The 15,213-nt window shown below is 58.3% G+C and overlaps 3 protein-coding genes across 9 annotated transcripts in view; 1 reads left to right on the top strand and 2 right to left on the bottom strand.

Annotated features, from left to right (window-relative positions):
- The window catches only part of UNKL (unk like zinc finger), a 45,430-nt gene extending 43,310 nt beyond the window's left edge, over positions 1–2,120 (bottom strand). For 5 of the 7 annotated variants that reach the window (XM_057528532.1, XM_057528537.1, XM_057528531.1 and 2 more), the window contains exons 1-2: positions 2,000–2,120; positions 504–713 (exon numbers count right to left, since the gene is read on the bottom strand). In XM_057528532.1, coding sequence (XP_057384515.1) covers positions 504–713; positions 2,000–2,070 — 281 coding nt within the window. In that variant the 5' untranslated portion in view covers positions 2,071–2,120. The remainder of the gene's footprint in view (positions 1–503; positions 714–1,999) is intronic. The other 2 variants (XM_057528536.1, XM_057528534.1) reach the window with 2 other exon arrangements.
- A 3,211-nt stretch (positions 2,121–5,331) lies between these two features.
- On the bottom strand, positions 5,332–7,056 carry LOC103011840 (ubiquinol-cytochrome-c reductase complex assembly factor 4). The gene is made up of 2 exons (XM_007181731.3): positions 6,260–7,056; positions 5,332–6,183 (listed from the first exon to the last, which is right to left on the bottom strand). Exons 1-2 carry the CDS (start codon positions 6,289–6,291, stop codon positions 5,808–5,810), a joined length of 408 nt encoding a protein of 135 aa, XP_007181793.1. The 5' UTR covers positions 6,292–7,056; the 3' UTR covers positions 5,332–5,807.
- Positions 7,057–14,249: 7,193 nt separating this feature from the next.
- PERCC1 (proline and glutamate rich with coiled coil 1) lies at positions 14,250–15,062 on the top strand. The gene has a single exon (XM_028166430.2). The coding sequence runs from the start codon at positions 14,250–14,252 to the stop codon at positions 15,060–15,062; it is 813 nt and encodes a 270-aa protein (XP_028022231.2).
- The last annotated feature ends 151 nt before the right edge of the window (positions 15,063–15,213 follow it).

Here is a 15,213-nt window from a genome sequence, read left to right as displayed (position 1 = left end):
GAAAAAAAAAAGGCAACCAAAACAAAACCTTGATTTCCTAAACTTTAAAAGTGCTACACAAATAACTTTCCTATCAATTTTTTAAAAAATAAACATATAAACAGCAAGAAAGGAACCATTCCAGAAACATTTGCACAATGTGAGCAAACCTTCTAACAAGCTCTCTGATCAAAAAGCAACTGACAACTACAAAATGGTCCTAAACTCAAAAGGTTTACCTCATAAGGGTTGGTTCTAATACAGGGAATTTACAGAACTGGGTGGCAATCAAAAGTGGGAAGTGCAGCAAAATTGGTTTGTCCCGTACAGGGATATCCCCCAGCCAGATGCGGTTCTTCCCGCACTGGCCGAGAAATAGGGAAATGTCCCCACCAAGACCAGCGGTCAAGGGAAAACTTCAGAGTGAAGTCTGGGCCCTGCAGGTTCCAGGTGCTGGAAAGCCCTGGTCCGCCACCCACCCAGGTGTGGGGGCCACGCTGCCCCGCGCGGCCGCGCACACTCACTCGTCGCCGTCGGGGCACAAGCCGCTGGCCTCGTCGTACTTGGAGCAGTACACGTCCGGGCTGTAGTTAAAAGTGCCGTCGCGCCTGCGGAGCGGTCTGCGCCGACGCTGATTTAGGAAATGCCAATGGAAACAGGTAAATGGCCTGTGCTGGGTGCACTTGTGCTGCACAAACAGGGAGCACTGCTCTGTCCTAAACTCCTTTAGATACCTAAAAAGACAAACAGCGTTGGGGTCGCTTCCGTTGCCACCGCCGCCGGCGGGCGGCCCGAGGACTCGTGGGCAGGGGTCAGATCCCGTGCGCCCGAGGGCCCCGACCCCAGGCGCGATCTCCCACTCTGCCGACCCCCTTCCCGCCTCCCCCGGCCCAGGCGCGTTTCTCAGACCCCAGGCACGATCCCACAACCCCGACCCCAGATGCGACCTTCGACTCCAGGTGCAAACCCCCATCTTCTATCCCAGGCACGGTCCCAGATTCCAGGTGCGACCCCGGACCCCAGGCGCAGCCCCCCATCTCCAATCGCAGGCACAATCCCCTAACCCAGGCGAAACCCCCCATCCCCGACCCCAGGTGCGACCCCCGACCCCAGGCGCCGCTATCCATCCCAGACCCCAGGTGTGATCCCCAACCTCAGATGCAACCTCTCCGAGTTCAGACACCCTCCCCCCACCCCGCCCCCGCAAGCCCAGTCGCGTTCCTCGGGTCCCAGGAATGGTTTGCCAATCCCTGACACGGTCCCCGACCCCAGACGCGACCCCGCAGAATCCAGACGCGGACTCCTGGCCCCAGGCGCAGCCCCCCCCCCATCTCCGATCTCAGGCGTGACACCCACTCCGACTCCAGACGATCCCTGACGGCCTCCCCCACCCGGAGCCCGGGCGAGTTCCCGGACCTCAGGCGCGATCCCTCAGACCCCACGCACAGCCTCCTCATGCAAAACACAGACACGACCCCCAATTTCAGGTGCGATACCGCGACTCCAGGAGCGCCCGGGTCCCCAAGCCCTGGTACCATCCCTGACCCCAGGAGGAGGCAGCCGGAGTCCAGATGGCCGCCCTCCGCCCGAGCCCAGGCGCGGTCCCCAATCCCCGACTACAAGCGCATTCTCGGCGGCCCCCGACCCACGACCCCAGGCGCTGTTCCCCGATCCCCAACCCAGGCGCGTGGACCCCCGACCTCGTCCTCCAGCCCCCAAGCCCAGGTGCCACCCCAGACCCTGGGCGCCGCCTCCTGAGCTCAGGCGGCGGTAGCCGAGTAGGATGGTGGTCCACCAGCCCAGAGTCCAGGCGCGGCGCGGAGGCTGGGGGGGCCGGCTGGCCAGGGGGCTGCAAGGGAGAGGCAGGGGGCGGGGGGAACGGGAAGAGGGGCGGCGCGGGGCCCCAGGCCGCACCCGGAGGCAGCTCCCAGGCCCAGGGGCGCGGGGGCGCGGGCCGGGGGCGCGCAGGGCCGCCCCCTGCCCCGCCCCAGCCCCCGCCGCGGCCGGCCCGGGCACTGACCTGTAGTGGGTCGGCTTCTCGGTCTGCGGGGGGGACCCGCTCAACGCCGCCGCTTTCGAAACCGACGGCATTTTCAGTCAAAACAATGCAGCGCGCATGCGCCGCGCGGGCCCGCCCCCGCCCCTCCGGATCTCCCCCCTCGCGGAGCCCACCCGCGCCCCCCGCCGGGGCGGCCACGCCCCCGCCACGCCCCCATCCGGCGCCCCGCGCAGTACCGGAGGCCCAGTGAACTTCCCAGCACCAGGCGCCCAGCGGGGACCCGCGCGCACCGCAGACCACGCCATGCCCCGAGCCCGCCGCCTCGGCCGGACGCCTCCACCCACCGTGCCCCCCCGGCGTCCACGTTCACAGCCCATCTTGCACTTGCTTGGTCCCGTTCCGGCTGCCGCCTTCAACCCACCACGGCTGCCCCACGCGCTCTGAACGCCCTGACAGCGCCCTGAGCAGCTCCAGGCTCCGAGACGGACCCGACAGGTCCCAAGTAGAGACAGCGCGCCCAGGCTGCTCACACTCGCCTTCATTCGTTCTATGACCCCCGGGTTGGGTGCTGAGACCGCAAAGAGTGGCTCCAGTTGCTTAGGGCTTGGTGTGGGGGAGAGAGGGGGGAAGGAGGCCTGACTGCTCATGGGTAGCGGGTTTCTTTTACACACATGCCCTAAAATTACATCGTGGTAATGGTTGCCCCTGCGAATACACTAAAAAATCAATTGTATACTTTAAATGGATGAATTGAATAATATGTGAACTACGTATCAATAGAGCTGATTTTTAAAAAAGAATCCAAAGGCTCGAGGTCAAGGGGGAGACAGACAGACAGACAGACACACACACACACACACACACACACACACACGCCCTCTTCACCAACAGGGTGGGCAGGGATGCACAGAGGGTGGGCCACCCCCGGTAAGCCCTACCACTCAGGGCCCCAGCTCATCTGGCCCTGGAGGAGGAAGCAGGGTGTGCATTTCGGGAGGGAGAACCCAGGCCCAAAGTACATTGTTTTGTAAATATATAGCATGAAACTTTTTTTTTGGCCGGGCCTCGCGGTTTGAGATCTCAGAGTCCTAACCACTGGACCGCCAGGGAATTCCTGAGAAGTTATTTAAAATTTTCATCCTCGCTAGTAATTTGTTTTAATGCAAATTAAAACAAGGAAGAGCCCACGGAGCAGACAGACTTTTTGTTGTTCTGAACAGCAACCCACAATGCTGGTGACCTGCAGCAAGAAAAGCCCTTAAAGGAAGTGTGGCTGGGAGGACGAATGGGTACTGACCTTTATGGAAAATAATCTGTTCCATTTCTAGAAACTCCAACCTAGAAAAGAATGAGATTCAGACAAAGATGTACAAAGATAATTATCAAAGTTATTTGGCAAAAACTTAAAGAGCACCTCACAGAGAATGACAATGCTTCCTGAGAATGGTTAATGACAAGAAAAATGCTCCTACTTAAGTGACAAAACAAAGCAAGATACTGCAGTTCCATACATTTGTTCCCAAGCATGTAAGTTTTTGGGTTTTTTTTAAACACAAGTAATACAGTAAAATAAGCCATCACTTGCTGGTGGGATGAATGACTACCTTCTTTATATGTTCACATTGTCTAAAGGAATTACTACCTCTACAAACATTACATTTAAACCTGGAAATTAAAATGGCAAAAAATCAACATGATATTTTTGAAGAAAATTAAGCAGAAGAATGAAACAAGGCCCATGAATTCTTTGGAGGAGGACTAAACAGATCTTGAAGACTGCCAGGATGCAGGGAATGAGAAAGAAGTTCAGGATATTTCCAAAGTCCTGAGCCAGGAGGGATACAGAGCAAAGAAACAGGTTTGGGGAGAGCTGAACTCTGTTTTGGACCTAAGGAGCTTGAGGAACCTGTAAAGTCCAGTAGAGAAGTATAGAGAGCCACCTCGAGCTTAAAAAATGAAGTTGGGGGCTCAAGATAAAGAAATTTGGGGATCTTTGCTGTAGAGGTGGGAGAAAAGATGCCTACCCAAGAGGCACCTCCTTGAAGAGAGCAAAGAGAACTGTGACAGGCTGTAAAGATTGTCATTTTTCATGCTTTTGAAGAATGTCCTTAAAAGGCTGGGGTAGTACCCAGACGTTAAAATACCCTCAGCAGCTCGGAAGATATGAGGTCATCGACTTCGGTAACCTCTTTTCCTTGGATTTTTTAAAATACAGTTTTCTCCATCTTCTGCCCAACAGTACTCACAGCAGTTACCTCTAGTGGTGGGATTATTACTGTTTCTGATTCTCTACCTTTTGCTTATTATACTGGTTAATTTTTCCAGATAAATCATATTGCTTTGGTCATGTGAAAGTTTTTTTTTTTTTAATTTTTATTTATTTATTTATTTATTTATTTTTTAAATTTACGGCTGTGTTGGGTCTTCGTTTCTGTGCGAGGGCCTTCTCTAGTTGTGGCAAGCGGGGGCCACTCCTCATCGCGGTGCGTGGGCCTCTCACCATCGCGGCCTCTCCTGTTGCGGAGCACAGGCTCCAGACACGCAGGCTCAGCAACTGTGGGAAAGTTATTTTTAATGAAAACAAAATTTCTTCTCGTTAGTTCTGACTTTTTTTCCTGCAGGAGCTAGTGAGAGTAAAGTCAGGGTTCAGGTTTGAATGACTGTTGCTCAAATAAAATGGTTCACAATCAAGTAGGTCACAACCACACCAGGTCAGAGAAAGGACATCTTAGTTCTTTGCTCGCAGTGGAACTAATGATGTAGCCTGAGCCATGATTAGGTCAATCCTTCTGAATCTTGGTCTCTTCATCTTTAAAAAAAATGAATATACTTGTCTTAGCATCACTTCCCTGACAAGCATAATTTACCAAGGCGGGCCAGACCTTGGCCAAGGCCTTGTGAGAAGCCAGTACACTGCCATACAGTCAGTGGTCTTCAACCATCCTAGTGAGAGAAATTTCCAGTTAACTTTGGCACCAAAGATACGCCAAGATAAAACGTTCCACTAGAACCTTAAGTAAATAAAATCTTCCCTTTTATGCATCTTGTATTTAATCCCGAATTAAGAAAGTTTCCTACTAAGCAGTACTTGAAAACATATCATTTACATACCCCAAATACTGCCTCTAAGTTGTCCATAAAAATATTTATCAATGTTATTCCACTCAGAAAGTTGTTGCCTTGCTAAAATTAAAAACTGGAAGAGAGGTGAGAAAGTGTTCCACAATTTACATTTAGGTTTCTTTCCTCAGTTCCTATTCTGGAAAAAACAAACAAACAAACAAAGGAACTGAAAAGACTAGAAGGCTCCCTTTTTTAAATGAAATGCAAAAAAACCCAAAACAACAACAACATTGGCTTAATTCCACATTACCAAATTAATATTTATTGTTAGTCTGTTAAACTAACATCAATTTATACACATCACGGTACATTGTAAAACAAAACGTTTAACTCTTCTGCTAGTTATTCTGTCTCAGAAAGCAAATGACCTGTAAAGTGGATCACACTGGATTACAAGTGTCACCAGCATCCCTTTGGAAACGTGATAATGTTGTACAAAGACATCACAAATCCAACAGCACACGCTGCAACCAAAACCCTTTCTATGGACCTGAAAAGTCTTTTGGACGTATTCGATGGCAACAAGTATCAGGCAACGAGCCGGTTCCGATTTGCTGACATTCTGCTTTGCCTTCAACGAGTCAGCTTTGCCAGGCGCGCCATCCAAGTCCTTCAGTCTGGGGACGCGCGTAACCAGGACAGAAACGGTCAAACGCGACATCAAAGCCTAAAGACTGAGATCTGTCCCCTCGCTGCTGGCACCCCATTAAGTTCTCGCCCCATGGGCCACCGGAGTTCCAGGCTCTTCAGAACGATCGCTGGGCTCCGGTACCTCTTCTTCCAACATCCGTCTCAACCACCGGTCCGCGCTGGTCTCCTGCCTAAAGAAGCACCAGATGACCAGAACCATGAGGCACAGGCTGAAGGGCAGCACCCTCCACCAGGGCCGCTGCTGCTCCCTTCCCAGGGAGTGCTTCACTGTCCAGCGGAACGGGATAGCTTTGCTGGAGGAAAACTGAAGGGGGCGGTTAGGGTCATCCTCTTCCTCACCCTCGGCCGCGGGCTGGGCACGAGCCCGGCCACCGGGCGGAGGATGCAGGCTTCGGAAAGGCCAGCGCACGAGCCTCAGCACCCGGAGGGCCCTGGAAGAGAGAGAACAGTGAGCGCGCCCTCCCGCCGCTCTCACCCTAGGTCCCGCCGAGACCGCGCGGAGCTCACCCAGCAGCCGGCGCACACAGCACGCAATTCATCGCGACCCCGGCTCTGCACTCGGCGCCGCCGCGCCCAGCGTCGCGTCACTTCCGTCGCACGAAGCCGGAAGCCGCGCGCTGTTCCTGGCCTCCGCTCACGACTACAGAACGTGGACCCACTCGCGCAACGGAAATGACTCACGTCCTCCGGCGGCCTCTTCCGTCGCAGGCCCGCCCCCGGCCGGCAGCGCGGGCATGCCGGGAAATGTAGTTCGCTGCCGGCCCGAAGAGGAACTAGCGGGCAGGTTCCTAGGCTTCCGCGCCGGGCTTGAGGCCGGCCGGCGGGGACGGGATGCGGGCGTCGTCCTCCGACGAGGTCGCCTCAGCGCAGGTCTCACCGTCGGCCGGGCTCGCCTGAGATCGGCGCCCTAGGCCCACACTCCACACCCCTCCCGCCGGGCAGGAGCAGCACCTGAACGCCTCCTCCCCGCGGCCTCGCGACGCCGCTTTGCTCTTTTCATTGGATTTTCAGCCATGGAGTCATCTTTTCCCCTCGACTAGTGTCCCCCGCACCATGGCCGCGGACCCTCACCCAGCCCTGGCGCGTTGTGTTGCTCTGTGCTGCGCACGAATCGCCGCGTCTACACCACCCACCCTGCGGGACAGGCATTTCTGCGCACTGCTCAGCTGCAGGGCCGCCATCCCTCACCCACCGCAGCAGGGCACGCCCACGGCTGTCACCGGGAAGTCAGCAGGCACTCGGACAAGTCTCTCCAGGCCAGCGGAACCACCAGTGCAGAGCCTAGCACTCCATCATCTTTGTGGATGGAGGCTGCAGCCTGCTCGGGGGAACCTTCCCATCCACGTTCAGGAGTCAGGCCGGGAGGGTCACCCTCGGGCTGTCCTGGGACTTCCTGTCTACCTGGTTCCCCAGTTGACTTCATAGGGAAGCTGCTGGAGCCTTCTGCCTTCAAGGCAAACTAGCCCTGGCTCTGCTGAGCCGTCCTGTCTGGAGACCACGTAGGAGCACCCAGGCATCATCACAGACTCTGTGGAGATGTGGGGATGTGCTGGGGGGGGGGGGGTTGACGGTGACAAAATCAGGTTAAGAGGCCACCTTGTGAACTGTGACGACTGAAAAAAAAAAAAAAAGCACAACGTGAGAGTTTTTCTGCCAGTTTTTGCCAGAGCACAAAGGGCCTCATTCCTGATCTCTGCCCTGAACTCCTTTAAGGGTGTGTTGAAGGTCAGTGACTGCAGTGGCAGGTGACTTCATTCTTGTAGAACCAGGTGACAAGCGACAATTTTTAGTTGGCAGCTGTAATGTGCTGCCTCCTGGTTCAGAATCTTTGCCTCTGGAGCATCTCCTGCACCTGCTTTCTGGCAGGAGAAGCACCAGCCTCGGGACCAGTTCTTCACCCCTCAGGAAGTCTAGAGACACTTAAGCAAGGGTGGTGGGCTGGAGGTGTTCCCAGCTCAGCAGCATCTGGGAGATCTCCCCACCCTGGGAAGCCCAAACCTGGACGCCTGGTGGTGGCTCAGCTGCAAAGCCAGGACTGTGTTCAGAGCTGCTGTGTCAACAGAGGCACCTGTGTGCCTACGTCCTCCTCACTGGGCCCCGCCCCACCTGTTCCACCCCAGAACCCCACCCAGAATCACTGCCAAACCAATTCGACCACAGGGAACCCCAGGAGCACCTACTGTGGGCAGGATGATGGACCAGAATCATTCTGGTGTGCAGCCTGTAGGGCTTCCTGGAGGAGGTGGAGATCAGAGAGGCCTGAGGTTGGGGTGGAGCTGCTGACTGCAGCTGATGCAGCCACCTGGTTGGTATGTTTTAGGGCATCTGGGCACAAGCTGCCCTGGGACAGCAGAGGGGGGTGCAGAGCTGGGGGTCAACGGCAGGGGCTAGGGCTTCAGCCCCAGGCAGGGCAGCCTCCAAAGGGTCACTAAACCTGTCTCACTGCCTTGGGTGGGTGACAGAAATAAGACACCTCAGACAGGCACCCCTCGAGCCTCTGCTTCCTCAGCTGTAAAATGGGCATCTCCTGTCCTTCGCAGGCTGCTTCTAGGACTGGTGCTATGCCTGGGAAGCCCTCTGCCGGTCCCTGGGACAGCTGTTAAGACTGATAAGGGGACGGCATGGAAATGTCCTTCCATTCTGAGGCAGTGGAGGGCTCCTTTACTGCCATCAGGCTCCTAGGGTGCTCTGAGGCCAGAGTCTGGGAGGAGCAGCGCAGGCCCACAACAAAGACTTAGCAAATCCACATGTCCAGTGGACCTCTCCTCTGTCCCCAGGTCCTGCTGGCATCGGTCTCCATTCTAGGTGAAGGCATGATGCAAAGGACGTGGGTCCTGCGGAGTCTGAGGAGGACAGCAGGCCTTGATCTCTGGGAGCTGGCCTGGTGCTCAGAGCTGGGCTCTCCTGTAGGACGTAAACAATTTCAGAGAACATCAGTGTTGGACCAGGCCTCTCTGTGACCATGGTGGCTCAAGACCCCTTTATAATCACATCTGAACACAGGCAAAACATGGAAGTGGCCCAAAAAAGACCAAATACCCCCTTCCTGGCTGATGGGAGGGACCCTGGTCCTTTACCAACCATGGCTGGAGCCTTGCCTCATCTGCCCTCCTTCTGGATAAGATGTATTAAAGATGCTATACTGGGTGGAATGATGTCCCTCCAAATTCTTATCCCCCTGGAGCCTCAGCACATGACCCTATTTGGAAATAGGGTCTTTGTGGATGTAATTAGTTAAAACTATGTCATAATGGATAGGGTGGGCCCTAAATGATGTCCTTATAAGAGGAAAAAAGACCCAGAGACGCACAGGGGAGCAGGCCATGTGAAGAGGCAGGCAGAGACTGGAGTGATGCGGCCACCAGCCAAGGAACGCAGAGGACTGCTGGCTACACCAGAAGCTAAGAGAAAGGCCTGGAACAGATTCTCCCCCAGAGCCTTCATGGTTTCAGATTTCTGGCCTCCAGAACTGTGAGAAAGTAACTTCTGTTGTTTTAAACCACCAGTTGGTGGTCCTTTGTTATGGCAGCCCCTGGAGACTGATACAGATGCCCAGTCACACTTACCCTGCTTGCTGACAGCACACAGCCCAGAGCAGAGCCCCTCACCCAACAATGGCTGAACCCAGAGCCCTTTCTAACGCCCGCCTCCTGAGACACCCACGTTCCGGGCTGTGAATTCTCCCTTGCTTAAACCCACCTTGTTCAGTGACACGTGTGTCCCTGGCAGCCTCTGGCTGGAGGGCGACAACAGCCCCAAATGCTGTGGTTTGCTTGACCCTCTGATGCAGTGGAGCCCAGAGTGGGAAAAGCCACAGCCAGATGCAGCCAGTGGCCTGGTGTCTCCAGGGCCCTCCCCTTCCTGACCCCAGCAGTCTCGGCAGGGCACTGGGTGACAGGTGCCCAGCACTGCCAGCGATGCCGCTCTTGTCCAAGGTCCCCCTCCTCCCAGAGGCATAAACCAACACCTCAGGCTTCATTATCTCAAAGCACACAGAGAAACCTCACACGAGGACTAATGTCCCACTAATGGGAGGGAGGCTGCAGCCCTTGTGTGCCTGATGGCGGGAGTAATTTACTGTAGCGCCACTTGAGAGCTGACATATTGGAGCTATTGATTTTCCCTGGGAAGATCAATATGGGGTGCATGGGGACAGGCAGGGCCACCACCTTTGGAAAGGCAGAGCCTTTATCCCAGGGGCTGAGGCCTGACAGCAGGGGTGGGGGCTGGTGGGGGCAGGGTGGGCACAGAGCTCTGAAGGCCCCATGCTGCCCACAATGGGGGCCTGGCTGGGAGCAGATGCCAGGGCATATGCTCAGGCCCCAAGCCTGGCAGCCTGAGTGCCTCAGCCCCCAGCCCCACCCAGGAGCCCCCATGGGCACAGGGGACTTGGGACACCCATGCCACTTGGCCTGGCACTGGCTGGCCACCCAATACTGGCTGGACACTTGTGGGCAGTGATTCTGGGAAAGTGCGTCTCTCCACCTACCCAGGGTCCCCCTGGCTGCCATAACCCAGCCCAGCCTCACCTGTAACAAAAGCTGGAGTTCAGCCTCCACCCACCAGACTCCTGTGTCTATCTTGAGCATGGCTCTGACTCAGGAGGGGCAAGGAAGGGGGTAATTCCATTAAGACCCAAGATCTGCTTCTTGAATCCCTCTCATGCCTGTCTCCCACCCTCACCTCCACACACTGTGCCTTGTTAGGCCCCATCGTTGATCGCTAGGACTGGTGCAGTGGCACCCTCCCCAAGTCTCTGGTCTCAGGCCTCCTGTGTCCAAAGGCCCACCCCACACTGTGCTGCTGAGGTTCCTCTCCCCAAACACCTGACTGCTCTGGGTTCTCCCGAACTCTAGAACTCTCCATCCTAGACTGGGGTTTCCTCCTTGTCTCTGGTCAGGCAGAAAAAAGCACTGGGATTCTGCCACCGGAGGACAAGAGTCTGGCTGTCTGTGGACAGTCTTCCCACAGCTGGCACGAATGGACACCTCGCTGGGTCACTCTTGGGACCCAGAGCCCCTTCCACAGCCCCAGTTCCACTGACTGGGAGCCTGAGGCAGAGGCCAGGATGGAAAAGTGGGCCTGTGGGGTGGGGGGTGAAAACCACCCTGGGGCCTCTTTCCTGCAAAAGCCCCACTGCCACTCTGCGATTTGGTTCCAGTGATGCTGGGAAGAGCTGAGGCCCTGGCCGACTTGGCTCCCAGTACAGGGAGGAAGGTCCGAGCTCCAGGGCCAGGCCAGGAGGTCCTGTGTGCCACCCACCCCACTTTCCAGCCAACGCTTCCAGCTCTGGGCTTCCTGTTGCTGCTGAAACAGGGAGCACAAACTGAGTGGCTTAAAACAACACTGATTTGTTGTGCAGTCCTGGAGGACCGAGGTCCCAAGTGGGTTTCCCTGGCCTCAAATCAAGGTGTCTGCAGGGTTGCGCCCCGAAGGCTCCAGGGGAGAATCTCCTTGTTTTCCGGATTTTAGAGCTTGCTCCATTCCTTGGCTTGCAGCCCCTCCACCTTCAAAGCCAGCAGTGACCCTCTGCTTCCATCGCCACAACTGCCCCCACCCCCACTCAGACCCTCCTGCTTCCCTCTGTGACACACAAGCCCACTGGATAATCCAGGGCCATCTCCCATCTCAGGGTCCTTACCTCAGTCACCTCCACTGGGTCCCTTTGCCAAGTGGGGTGACAACGCAATTCCCAGGGATCAGGGTGTGGACATCTTTGGGGCCATCACTCAGCCGACCACAGGGGTGCCAGCTCCTCGCGATCTGGTTCCTTTCCAGGCTGTCCCCTCTGCTGGAACACCTGTACTTCCCCCGGCTTGGCTGGGTGAGCACCTGCCCCATCAGCACCTGCAAACCACCTCCTTCGTGAAGCCCCCCGTCTGGCCACAAAGGCCAGGACCTTCTCCATGACAGGGCTGCATCTCGCCTTCCTCAGCCCAGCCCCTGTGCCCAGCACTTCCCTCGGGCCCCTGAGGCCCCACCCTGCGGGGCTGACCCCAGCCCGGCCGGTCTCCAGCCCCTTCCCAGACCCCGGCCCTGGCTGTTCCCGATAGGCAGCAGTGGGCACTGCAGCTACAGCCAGGACAGCTGCTGAGGTCCAGCCCTGGGTCCTGGGCAGGTCATTGTGGGCGCTCCCTGGGCTGGCAGAGGGGCAGGGGCCGTATCTGGGCAGAGAGGGATTCTGGGGTCCCAGCAGTCCTGGGGAGCCACCGGGGACCCCAACCCCCAGCCTCCCCCAGGTCTTGGCTGTCAGAGAGAGGCTGGCTAAGGCTGGGGCAGGGCTGACCCACAACCAGGACCTGGCAAGTGTCATCAGACCCCAGGGTATCAGGACAGAACTGTGGCTGTGGCCGAGGTCGGTTTCCGGGGACGGGGAAACTTGGACTGGACTCATGGGACTCATGGTGAAGGGGCTGTAATGATGGGTGGTAACCACAGTGAGGATGCCCCCGGGCAGGACCCACGGGGCTGGAGGGGCCACTAAGCCCCTTAGGGGAAGGCACAGGAGCTAAAAAAGAAGCCAGAGAAGGGGGGTGTCACCTCAGCCTGGACGTGGGGACGAAGCCCTTGGGGGAGCAGTGATTCAATGGGGTTTGTTGCAAATGCACCTGCAGCTCTGGAACAGTGGGAAGTGGCAGGAGGGGGCTGGGCAGGGGCTCCGGGGTCCCCACCTGCATAAACCCACCACCTGGGCCCTGACTGGTGGTCCCTGGCCCTCCTGGGGCTTCCCAGGTCCTGCTGCTGGCTCAGAGCCTGTTCACCCAGAGCACTGCAGAAGCAGGATGTCCTCTAGAGAAGGCTACTCCAGGAGTCAAAATAGCATGAAATTTAATTTTCCGCCTATTTGACAAGGCTTGGTCGGGGCCCCAATCAGCGGCGGAGATAAGGGTCCTCGGCCCCGGGTGTGAGCCAGCTGGGCGAGCGGCAAACACTCCACGGTCCCCCGGGCAGGCTGAGGCTTCCCCCAGCGGGGCCCTGGTTGCCGGGCGCTAAAGCAAACGGGCTCTATTTGCCCAGTCTGCGATGACAATGCAGTCACCAAATATTTGCCAGCCCGGCCAGCCACAGAGCTTGGCTATAAATGCTTGAGCCCAGGTGGAGGTGGGCCTGCCCAGCGGGAGCTGCAGGCCTCGGCAGGTAGGAGCCGCAGGCCTCGGCAGGTAGGAGCCAGGCTGGGCGGCGGGCGGGAGGGTGCTGGTGGCGGAGGTCCTGGGAAGGCTGTGGGTTCCTCTGCCCTGGTGGTCTTTGGGGACCACCCACCCACGGGGAGGGGTCAACAGCAGGGCTGAGCGGAGCTGGGTCATCGAGGTGGGACGGCCAGGGAAAGGAGGGCACCTGAGTCTTGGCTCCCCACCAGCGGCCATGCCCACGCCCAACGCTGGGGCCACGGTTCACCCCAACAGAGAAGAAGGGCCCTAGAACTGCAGAGCGTGATGGGAGGGAGGAGGGGGAGGTCCGAGAGGCCCCCCTGACTCTGAGGGCGGCCTGTGGACTTCCCTCCCCTCCCCCCACATGGGGAGTGGTTTCCTGAAGCTGGGAGCCCCCCCTTCTCTCTAACCCCCCTTCCCTTTCTTCCTCCCCCTTGCGCAGGGCTCCCGCTAGAAGGCCTCCTGGTCCAAGGGCTGGCCCACCTGCCTCCCTGCAGTGGAGGAGCTGGGTCCCTGTTCTGGGGGCGGCCTCCCACATTCACAATCAGCTCCCCTAATCCCACCCCCTCTCCGGTCCTGCCAGCCCCCCGACCCATCTCCAGGTTAGAGATGCTAGAGGTGACCTCACCACCGCCCCCCACCCCCGACAGGGAGCACGGGGAAGCCTGCGACTGTGGGGACAGAGAAATGGCTCTGCCCTCCCCCGAAGACCCCCGGAGCTCACTCTCACAGCCCCTGAAGCCTCTGAAGCCCCCAAAACTGCAAGGGCCAGAGCACCCAGGTCGAGGCAGCCAGGCCCGGCTCCCGGGCTCAGCATGGGTACTTCAGGCACAGAGGGACCCTGCCAACCACAGACACTCAGGGAGGGGGCGTGCCAAGGGAGTCCCCCACCACCCTGCACCTGGGCAGAATCTACATCAACAAGCCTGTTTATCAAGAGCTACAGCGACCCTGAGCTGGGATGAGGGCTCTGCTCTCCAGGCCCCAAACCTGCTCGAAGCCCAGCCCCTGGGCCGGCTCCCTTCCCACCTGCCCTGCTTCTCTCTCTCCGAGTCACTATTCCAACAGCACTGTCAGCCACCCTCCCTACAGGACAGGATGTACCCTCCTCTGGCGGGTGACTGAGGCCTGCACCCTGCAGCTCACCCCTGCCACGCCCCCCCGCCCACAGTGCCCACCACCTCCATCTCTCCAAATGTCATCTGCCTCTGAGCTCAGCACCCGCCCCAAGCCTGCAGTGACTATTCCCCTAGGAGGGCTGCGGGCCCTGACCGCTAACCTGTCCCCTTTCCGCCTCCCTCCCCAGCTAGCGCCCACTGCCTGAGAGCCCCCAGAAGCTCGGCGGAGAGATGGCCGCGGGCGTGATCTGGCCTCTCTGTGACTTCCGGCTGCCTCTGCCGTCCCACGGGCCCTTCCTGCCCTCAGACCCGGAGCCCCTAGACACTTCTGAGGAGGAGGAGGAGGAGGAGGAGGAGGAGGATGCGGAAGAGGAGCTGGAAGTCGAGGGGCCAGAGGGCCACAGCCTGGCCCCCCAGAGCTCAGGTTGGGCCCCAGAAGTGGCCCCTCTGGACCCCAGTGGCCCAGAGACGCCGCTGCAGCTCCTGCGGTTCTCCGAGCTCATCAGTGGCGACATCCAGCGGTACTTTGGCCACAAGGACCGGGGGCAGGACCCCGACACCTGCGACATCTACGCTGATGTCCACACGGCCAGCAGCTCAGCCAGGGAGCTCTCCTGCGCCAACCTGGTGCGCCTGGCCCAGGGTGAGGCCCCAGAAGACAACGAGGCCACTGAGCCCGGGGTCTGCTCCCCTGGGGCCCCTGAGGGGCAGGCGTGCGGGCCGGGCCTCGGTGGGGAAGGGCCGCAGCCGCTGGGACCCCTGGCCGAGCTCTTCGACTACGGGCTGCGGCAGTACTCGGGGCCCAGGGCTGCGGCCGGCCGCCGACTCAGGCTGGAGAAGAAGTATGGCCACATCACCCCCATGACCCAAAGGAAGCTTCCCCCCTCCTTCTGGAAGGAGCCGGCACCCAGCCCCCTGGGTCTGCTGCACCCCGGCACGCCTGACTTCAGCGACCTGCTGGCCAGCTGGTCGGCAGAGGCCGGCCCCGAGTTGCTGGGCTGGGGGGGCCAGGCCCTGGAGGGGGTGCAACTGGCCGAGGCCTAGCGATTGAGCAAGGATCAGTGGGGGTGAGCTGAGGGCAACAAGGGTCCGACTCTCCTTATTGCTGTCCTTGTCCTGAAAGGAGCCCTCGGGGACCTCCAATCAGGGCAGCCACCAGAGGACAAATCAGCTCAGGTAGGGACTTCCCAGGCCA

Source organism: Balaenoptera acutorostrata, chromosome 15 (assembly GCF_949987535.1).
Source record: "Balaenoptera acutorostrata chromosome 15, mBalAcu1.1, whole genome shotgun sequence".
NCBI classification, from domain to species: domain Eukaryota; kingdom Metazoa; phylum Chordata; class Mammalia; order Artiodactyla; family Balaenopteridae; genus Balaenoptera; species Balaenoptera acutorostrata.
The sequence above is the reverse complement of the archived record's forward strand: the minus strand, read 5'-3'. Positions and strand labels throughout refer to the sequence as shown.

What these genes read in the sequence shown, in the direction of transcription:
- LOC103011840 (XM_007181731.3), bottom strand. Translation starts at nt 6,291, where the DNA reads ATGAATTGCGTGCTGTGTGCGCCGGCTGCTGG. An exon ending in CTGTGTGCGCCGGCTGCTGG is followed by an intron (nt 6,184 to 6,259) that starts GTGAGCTCCGCG and finishes TCTCTCTTCCAG; the next exon opens with GGCCCTCCGGGTGCTGAGGC.
- PERCC1 (XM_028166430.2), top strand. Translation starts at nt 14,250, where the DNA reads ATGGCCGCGGGCGTGATCTGGCCTCTCTGTGACTTCCGGCTGCCTCTG.